Below are 10,405 nucleotides of genomic sequence, written 5' to 3'. Positions count from 1 at the left end.
GGTTCTTTCCTCATATACATCAACACAACACGTTTCGGCAGGACACCTTCAGCAGGTGCACATTCCATATGTCTTTCTGTCCCTTTTTAAATCCAAATTTTGGCACCGAAAATGTCTTTGTGACACGCCCCCTGGGTGCGTCACGTCATTTCCGGCGATGCAATACACACATTTCTGGTTTCGTCCTTGTGAAGCTGTTAAAACCTCTTAAAATTAGAATAGGAAAACACATTAGAAATATTAAGAATAAAGTCCCTAATCACTCTGTATCTGCACAGTACCACAATGGTGACCCCAAATGTCTCAATTTATTGGCATACAAAGAGTAAAGAAACCATGGAGAGGGGATGGTTTTATTAAGAGTTTTAATAAAACTGAGATGAGGTGGATCTTTGAATTCGACACTATCTCCAGCAGGGATGAATTTGCCATCCTGATGAAAGCCCATGCATGGGGGCTGAAACGTCGATATATTTTTTAATGATATAAATTAAAAGTTATTTTTTTATTTTAACTGTATGAAGTCCTTGGAGTGCGGTCATTTTCACTTTTGTTCTGTATTCACTTCGTTCCTCAGAGAGACATGGAATTCAGACTACAACTCTGTCACATCATTGAAGGCCACATGATATGAGTATACTGAGCTTCTCGCTAAGTAGTCTTTCATGGATCTAAAGGGACAAAAGGCACCCAGAGCACTTCATCTCAGTAAGTGCTGAGATCCTGTATTTTTGACCCAGTGGTGTGAAAAAAGTCATTTTGTAGAAGCTGCAATGGTTCCATTGCAGGATTAACACACCTCTAGTTCCTGGCCGCCATTAGTGGTGCCTCCGCTGTGAGAACTGAGTCAGCTTTGGTTGTTAATCATATGCTGTTTATAGAGAGCATTTTATTAGCTCAGCGCCACATGGGCTGAGATCATACAGACATGTTTGTGTTCATAATGCTATGGTGCTCCTTTAAGATAGCACATAAACAGTTTTAGATATCCTACAATATAACATGTATATCAGAAGCTACAACTCAAGTATTGATAAAATAACATTTATTTACCTATTCTTTAATGGTGTGATGATAACAGCAGGTTAATTCAGTACAAATCAAACATATATAGTTTCCAAAATGTAATCAAGATTTGAAATTGGGAAACACTAAAGATAAAGCAGGTAACACAAGATTTATTTCATTACTCTTTCACCAGTCTTGGGGGTCTTCAGAGGTCCTTACTTAGGGGAACCAGAGGAAACCATGAGAAGATCCTGGCTGGTTGTAACCTGTGGAACCATTTTCCTGTAAGGATACAACTGAACATGCATACATTTAGAAACATCAAGACACTCCGGTGTCTTGGCGGTTTTTCTGACTGGCTTAGCGTACATGAAATCATCACTGTCCAAGCTCCTTCATGGTGCTGCTTTATACCTCCGAATCCAGCAGAAGGGTTCTGGTTTGAGCCAAATCAAATCCCTGACTGATTACCACTCAGTCCTATATTTATATTTACTGGACAAGAAACGCAAAGCTTCTGTATCTATCAGGGAGTCCATAAACATTCGTAATCTTAAAGATTATCTTACTGCCCAGCGTTTGTTCACAGATGTAACATTGTAGATGTAATATGAATGATTGTCTACAAAACATACACATTTACATTACATTGTCAGCGGGTTTATTCTGCGCAGGGAATAGTCTTAGTGACTCATGGAACATCAGATCTAAGTTGTGCTGTTGGTCAATGGGTACCAGAGATCTTCATTGAAGTGGACTTGGTTCAAGAGGATGTTTACTGACCCTAGAAAGACGTCCTTGCTTTTTACCACAACTTGCAACTCATGTCTGTCAGATTGCGGGACATAGAATTTAACCTAAAATAAAAAATCACAAAAAACATGTATTTCTAGTGGTTCTTGCACATTCTTTTTTCAGATATGATATGGATTTAAACTTAAACACAAAGGGGTTCATGAACTAACTACCAAATTAATATGAACTGAAAACTGAATTGAAAATGTTTAGTGGCCACATTTTAAGGATTACATAGTAAGAAAAAACATCCAATTGCGCACCAAATGAAACAACACTCTGGCCTTAGTGTGTTCCTTTATACTCCTGTGACAGACCTCTCTGTCTTCGGATTACTATTATTTGCCTTGGATTCGTCTGTTTGTTCTGTATTTGCCACTTGTCCGTATGGCCCTACGTTTCATTCCTTTACATGCGAAAGAACTACCGAATGGCAGGCCATCCCGCAGGGAAATGTGCTGCTCATTAACCTTTCTGCCCTCATTAACATTGTGGTTAACCGCAGACACCTCCAACTCCCGAATGGTCGGCTGGGTGGTTGTCGTTCTTATGAATGAACACGTGGCGGCGGCCATCTTGGACAGTCGAACGTCCAGCGGTGTTCGTCGACAAACCTGTGGAACTAAAATCGGACACTATTTCACACGTACAACGCTGAAGTCGCCGACCCTTCCTCGTTCCGTTCCAGGTTCATACGAACACACTGTGCCGTTCGGTACATTGACTATATACGAACAGAGCTGCCCCAGATAGCCATCACATGGAGCCCATTCATTTCGATGAACGCACTTTGTACAAGACTTTAGCTCCATGGCGATTGAACTGTGTGTATGGGATCTGAGTGCTATTCAGTTATATTGTGCGCTCAGATCTAAGCTATCTGGAGATATGTTGAATGTGGGGATTGTGTTGGGTAGTTTTGGGAATATATATTTTTATTGTGTTTTACTGTTTCTATAAAATGGAGGATATGGGTGAAGAGAAATTTTTTTTGCGCTCTTTTTTTATTTTTTTTATTTAAGTGCAACGGTTATTATGAATTTTTATTTGGCCTTTTTTGGGGCTGAAAATGGTAAGTTTAATAACCATTGGTCCCCCCTCACTATTGTTAGGGTGAGGGGGTAGGTAGGGGTTAATTTTGTTGGGAGGGGGGTGACTAGGGGTTTGGGGACCCTTAGTCATCCTGTGGGGGGGTTTACATTTTTATTTAGGGCATCCACCCGCCGCTCAGGGGTGGGTGCCGGGGGGAGGACAATAGGTCCCCCCCCTTATTGGTATTTAGGGGTAGGGGCCAGGACAATAGCCCTTTAGGGCCCCCACCCACCGTTCAGGAGTGGAGGCGGGGGGGGGCAATATGTCCCTCCTTCAGGGAATTAGTGAGTTATCTACTTAATCATTCCTGCCATTACATTGACTGGCAAAGTAACTTACATTTTATATGAATGTGGTAAGTGTTGCAAATACTTACAGCTGAATCCTGGCTATGTTTGTATACTTTTTATTTAAACTTGTATACAGTGTAACATTCTTCCACTGGGTAGGTATATTAGTACTTCGGCAATACTGTGCTTCGGAACTTCGGCAATTCGGCAGTTCAGCAATTCGGACATTAGGAAGTCTCCGAATGTTCGAATTGCCCGAAATTCATCCGAATTGACATTCGGAAAGAAACGAATTGCACATGTCTAGTAAATAAACAAATTCCAGATCGTAGCTGCACGAGGCTGAGAGCATTGCATACATTACAGCTAGATGCTGTACCTTCACCCACAAGATGCCATGCCTGGCATCGTGCAACAAAATTATTTGGCTCTAATGTGACACCCCATGAGCCCCTACAATGCACCAGGGTATGTCAAGCCCACTGTCAAGAAAGAGAACAGTCTTCTACCTCCTCCCACCACTTATTGGCTTGTGAACCCAGTACCCAGCAAGTCCCACGGCCCTAATACAAATGAAACTAGCAACCCACCTTTCTTGTAATTTGTACAAGCCTCACATTGTTTATGGCATTAGCCTCACATTGTTTTTGGCATTAGCCTCACATTGTTTTTGGCATTAGCCTCACATTGTTCTTGGGATCAGATGGCACTAGAAACTAACAACCTCTAAACTCACTATTTTATTGAAGGTCAGGGCACTGGAACTCTTATGTGATTTGACTCTTTGCATTGAAGTTTTACCGAGGTTTGATAGAAGACAAATCTCAATAGAAGCAGTGGAAAAATGCTAAAGAGAAAAAAAAAACGTTCAGAAAAGATGCAGAGAATTCAGAAAGTTAGTAATCTGCAATCATGGCTTAATGCAATACTACTGTATAGTCTACACAAGGTTACACTATAATCCTGCGTGTACACAATGTTACAATATAATCCTGCGTGTACACAATGTTACAATATAATCCTGCGTGTACACAATGTTACAATATAATCCTGTGTATACACAATGTTACAGTATAATCCTGTGTGTACACAATGTTACAGTATAATCCTGTGTTTACACAATGTTACAGGATAATCCTGTGTTTACACAATGTTACAGGATAATCCTGTGTTTACACAATGTTACAGTATAATCCTGTGTGTACACAATGTTACAGTATAATCCTGTGTTTACACAATGTTACAGTATAATCCTGTGTTTACACAATGTTACAGGATAATCCTGTGTTTACACAATGTTACAGTATAATCCTGTGTTTACACAATGTTACAGGATAATCCTGTGTTTACACAATGTTACAGGATAATCCTGTGTGTACACAATGTTACACTATAATCCTGTGTTTACACAATGTTACAGTATAATCCTGTGTATACACAATGTTACAGTATAATCCTGTGTACACAATGTTACACTATAATCCTGTGTTTACACAATGTTACACTATAATCCTGTGTTTACACAATGTTACAGTATAATCCTGTGTATACACAATGTTACAGTATAATCCTGTGTTTACACAATGTTACAGGATAATCCTGTGTATACACAATGTTACAGTATAATCCTGTGTACACAATGTTACAGGATAATCCTGTGTGTACACAATGTTACAATATAATCCTGTATACACAATGTTACAGTATAATCCTGTGTTTACACAATGTTACAGGATAATCCTGTGTTTACACAATGTTACAGGATAATCCTGTGTGTACACAATGTTACACTATAATCCTGTGTTTACACAATGTTACAGTATAATCCTGTGTATACACAATGTTACAGTATAATCCTGTGTGTACACAATGTTACAGTATAATCCTGTGTGTACACAATGTTACAATATAATCCTGTGTGTACACAATGTTACACTATAATCCTGTGTTTACACAATGTTACACTATAATCCTGTGTTTACACAATGTTACAGTATAATCCTGTGTATACACAATGTTACAGTATAATCCTGTGTTTACACAATGTTACAGGATAATCCTGTGTATACACAATGTTACAGTATAATCCTGTGTACACAATGTTACAGTATAATCCTGTGTTTACACAATGTTACAGGATAATCCTGTGTTTACACAATGTTACAGGATAATCCTGTGTGTACACAATGTTACACTATAATCCTGTGTTTACACAATGTTACAGTATAATCCTGTGTATACACAATGTTACAGTATAATCCTGTGTTTACACAATGTTACAGGATAATCCTGTGTATACACAATGTTACAGTATAATCCTGTGTTTACACAATGTTACAGTATAATCCTGTGTGTACACAATGTTACAATATAATCCTGTGTGTACACAATGTTACACTATAATCCTGTGTTTACACAATGTTACAGTATAATCCTGTGTATACACAATGTTACAGTATAATCCTGTGTTTACACAATGTTACAGGATAATCCTGTGTTTACACAATGTTACAGTATAATCCTGTGTTTACACAATGTTACAGTATAATCCTGTGTGTACACAATGTTACAATATAATCCTGTGTGTACACAATGTTACATGATAATCCTGTGTATACACAATGTTACAATATAATCCTGTGTACACAATGTTACAGTATAATCCTGTGTGTACACAATGTTACATGATAATCCTGTGTATACACAATGTTACACTATAATCCTGTGTACACAATGTTACACTATAATCCTGTGTGTACACAATGTTACAGTATAATCCTGTGTGTACACAATGTTACAGGATAATCCTGTGTGTACACAATGTTACAGGATAATCCTGTGTGTACACAATGTTACAATATAATCCTGTGTGTACACAATGTTACAGTATAATCCTGTGTGTACACAATGTTACAATATTATCCTGTGTGTACACAATGTTACACTATAATCCTGTGTATACACAATGTTACAATATTATCCTGTGTACACAATGTTACAGTATAATCCTGTGTGTACACAATGTTACAATATAATCCTGTGTGTACACAATGTTACACTATAATCCTGTGTTTACACAATGTTACACTATAATCCTGTGTGTACACAATGTTACACTATAATCCTGTGTTTACACAATGTTACAGTATAATCCTGTGTGTACACAATGTTACAGTATAATCCTGTGTACACAATGTTACAATATAATCATGTGTGTACACAATGTTACAATATAATCCTGTGTGTACACAATGTTACACTATAATCCTGTGTACACAATGTTACACTATAATCCTGTGTGTACACAATGTTACAATATAATCCTGTGTGTACACAATGTTACACTATAATCCTGTGTTTACACAATGTTACAGTATAATCCTGTGTATACACAATGTTACAGTATAATCCTGTGTTTACACAATGTTACAGGATAATCCTGTGTTTACACAATGTTACAGGATAATCCTGTGTGTACACAATGTTACACTATAATCCTGTGTTTACACAATGTTACAGTATAATCCTGTGTATACACAATGTTACAGTATAATCCTGTGTACACAATGTTACACTATAATCCTGTGTTTACACAATGTTACACTATAATCCTGTGTTTACACAATGTTACAGTATAATCCTGTGTATACACAATGTTACAGTATAATCCTGTGTTTACACAATGTTACAGGATAATCCTGTGTATACACAATGTTACAGTATAATCCTGTGTACACAATGTTACAGGATAATCCTGTGTGTACACAATGTTACAATATAATCCTGTATACACAATGTTACAGTATAATCCTGTGTTTACACAATGTTACAGGATAATCCTGTGTTTACACAATGTTACAGGATAATCCTGTGTGTACACAATGTTACACTATAATCCTGTGTTTACACAATGTTACAGTATAATCCTGTGTATACACAATGTTACAGTATAATCCTGTGTGTACACAATGTTACAGTATAATCCTGTGTGTACACAATGTTACAATATAATCCTGTGTGTACACAATGTTACACTATAATCCTGTGTTTACACAATGTTACACTATAATCCTGTGTTTACACAATGTTACAGTATAATCCTGTGTATACACAATGTTACAGTATAATCCTGTGTTTACACAATGTTACAGGATAATCCTGTGTATACACAATGTTACAGTATAATCCTGTGTACACAATGTTACAGTATAATCCTGTGTTTACACAATGTTACAGGATAATCCTGTGTTTACACAATGTTACAGGATAATCCTGTGTGTACACAATGTTACACTATAATCCTGTGTTTACACAATGTTACAGTATAATCCTGTGTATACACAATGTTACAGTATAATCCTGTGTTTACACAATGTTACAGGATAATCCTGTGTATACACAATGTTACAGTATAATCCTGTGTTTACACAATGTTACAGTATAATCCTGTGTGTACACAATGTTACAATATAATCCTGTGTGTACACAATGTTACACTATAATCCTGTGTTTACACAATGTTACAGTATAATCCTGTGTATACACAATGTTACAGTGTAATCCTGTGTTTACACAATGTTACAGGATAATCCTGTGTTTACACAATGTTACAGTATAATCCTGTGTTTACACAATGTTACAGTATAATCCTGTGTGTACACAATGTTACAATATAATCCTGTGTGTACACAATGTTACATGATAATCCTGTGTATACACAATGTTACAATATAATCCTGTGTACACAATGTTACAGTATAATCCTGTGTGTACACAATGTTACATGATAATCCTGTGTATACACAATGTTACACTATAATCCTGTGTACACAATGTTACACTATAATCCTGTGTGTACACAATGTTACAGTATAATCCTGTGTGTACACAATGTTACAGGATAATCCTGTGTGTACACAATGTTACAGGATAATCCTGTGTGTACACAATGTTACAATATAATCCTGTGTGTACACAATGTTACAGTATAATCCTGTGTGTACACAATGTTACAATATTATCCTGTGTGTACACAATGTTACACTATAATCCTGTGTATACACAATGTTACAATATTATCCTGTGTACACAATGTTACAGTATAATCCTGTGTGTACACAATGTTACAATATAATCCTGTGTGTACACAATGTTACACTATAATCCTGTGTTTACACAATGTTACACTATAATCCTGTGTGTACACAATGTTACACTATAATCCTGTGTTTACACAATGTTACAGTATAATCCTGTGTGTACACAATGTTACAGTATAATCCTGTGTACACAATGTTACAATATAATCATGTGTGTACACAATGTTACAATATAATCCTGTGTGTACACAATGTTACACTATAATCCTGTGTACACAATGTTACACTATAATCCTGTGTGTACACAATGTTACAGTATAATCCTGTGTGTACACAATGTTACAATATTATCCTGTGTGTACACAATGTTACACTATAATCCTGTGTATACACAATGTTACAATATTATCCTGTGTACACAATGTTACAGTATAATCATGTGTGTACACAATGTTACAATATAATCCTGTGTGTACACAATGTTACACTATAATCCTGTGTATACACAATGTTACACTATAATCCTGTGTACACAATGTTACACTATAATCCTGTGTGTACACAATGTTACAGTATAATCCTGTGTGTACACAATGTTACAGTATAATCCTGTGTGTACACAATGTTACAATATAATCCTGTGTATACACAATGTTACAATATTATCCTGTGTACACAATGTTACAGTATAATCCTGTGTGTACACAATGTTACATGATAATCCTGTGTGTACACAATGTTACACTATAATCCTGTGTATACACAATGTTACAATATTATCCTGTGTACACAATGTTACAGTATAATCCTGTGTGTACACAATGTTACAGTATAATCCTGTGTGTACACAATGTTACACTATAATCCTGTGTATACACAATGTTACAATATTATCCTGTGTACACAATGTTACAGTATAATCCTGTGTGTACACAATGTTACAGTATAATCCTGTGTGTACACAATGTTACAGTATAATCCTGTGTACACAATGTTACAGTATAATCCTGTGTACACAATGTTACACTATAATCCTGTGTATACACAATGTTACAATATAATCATGTGTGTACACAATGTTACACTATAATCCTGTGTATACACAATGTTACAATATTATCCTGTGTACACAATGTTACAGTATAATCCTGTGTACACAATGTTACAGTATAATCCTGTGTACACAATGTTACAGTATAATCCTGTGTACACAATGTTACACTATAATCCTGTGTATACACAATGTTACAATATTATCCTGTGTACACAATGTTACAGGATAATCCAGTGTACACAATGTTACAATATAATCCTGTGTGTACACAATGTTACAGTATAATCCTGTGTACACAATGTTACAATATAATCCTGTGTACACAATGTTACAGTATAATCCTGTGTGTACACAATGTTACAGTATAATCCTGTGTGTACACAATGTTACAATATAATCCTGTGTACACAATGTTACAGTATAATCCTGTGTACACAATGTTACACTATAATCCTGTGTACACAATGTTACAGTATAATCCTGTGTACACAATGTTACAGTATAATCCTGTGTACACAATGTTACACTATAATCCTGTGTATACACAATGTTACAATATAATCATGTGTGTACACAATGTTACACTATAATCCTGTGTATACACAATGTTACAATATTATCCTGTGTACACAATGTTACAGTATAATCCTGTGTACACAATGTTACAGTATAATCCTGTGTACACAATGTTACAGTATAATCCTGTGTACACAATGTTACACTATAATCCTGTGTATACACAATGTTACAATATTATCCTGTGTACACAATGTTACAGGATAATCCAGTGTACACAATGTTACAATATAATCCTGTGTGTACACAATGTTACAGTATAATCCTGTGTACACAATGTTACAATATAATCCTGTGTACACAATGTTACAGTATAATCCTGTGTGTACACAATGTTACAGTATAATCCTGTGTGTACACAATGTTACAATATAATCCTGTGTACACAATGTTACAGTATAATCCTGTGTACACAATGTTACAATATAATCCTGTGTACACAATGTTACAGGATAATCCTGTGTGTACACAATGTTACAATATAATCCTGT

General features: G+C 35.9%; 1 protein-coding gene across 2 annotated transcripts in view; it reads right to left on the bottom strand.

The window, feature by feature from the left end:
* Positions 1 to 1,074: 1,074 nt before the first annotated feature.
* Positions 1,075 to 10,405, bottom strand: part of PIK3C2G (phosphatidylinositol-4-phosphate 3-kinase catalytic subunit type 2 gamma) — a 367,222-nt gene continuing 357,891 nt past the window's right edge. For both annotated transcript variants that reach the window (XM_063446623.1, XM_063446622.1), the window contains exons 30-31: positions 3,922 to 4,032; positions 1,075 to 1,865 (exon numbers count right to left, since the gene is read on the bottom strand). In XM_063446623.1, coding sequence (XP_063302693.1) covers positions 1,716 to 1,865; positions 3,922 to 4,032 — 261 coding nt within the window. In that variant the 3' untranslated portion in view covers positions 1,075 to 1,715. The remainder of the gene's footprint in view (positions 1,866 to 3,921; positions 4,033 to 10,405) is intronic.

This window comes from Pelobates fuscus, chromosome 3 (assembly GCF_036172605.1).
Source record: "Pelobates fuscus isolate aPelFus1 chromosome 3, aPelFus1.pri, whole genome shotgun sequence".
Lineage (NCBI taxonomy): Eukaryota > Metazoa > Chordata > Amphibia > Anura > Pelobatidae > Pelobates > Pelobates fuscus.
This window is presented reverse-complemented; position numbering and strand designations above follow the sequence as displayed.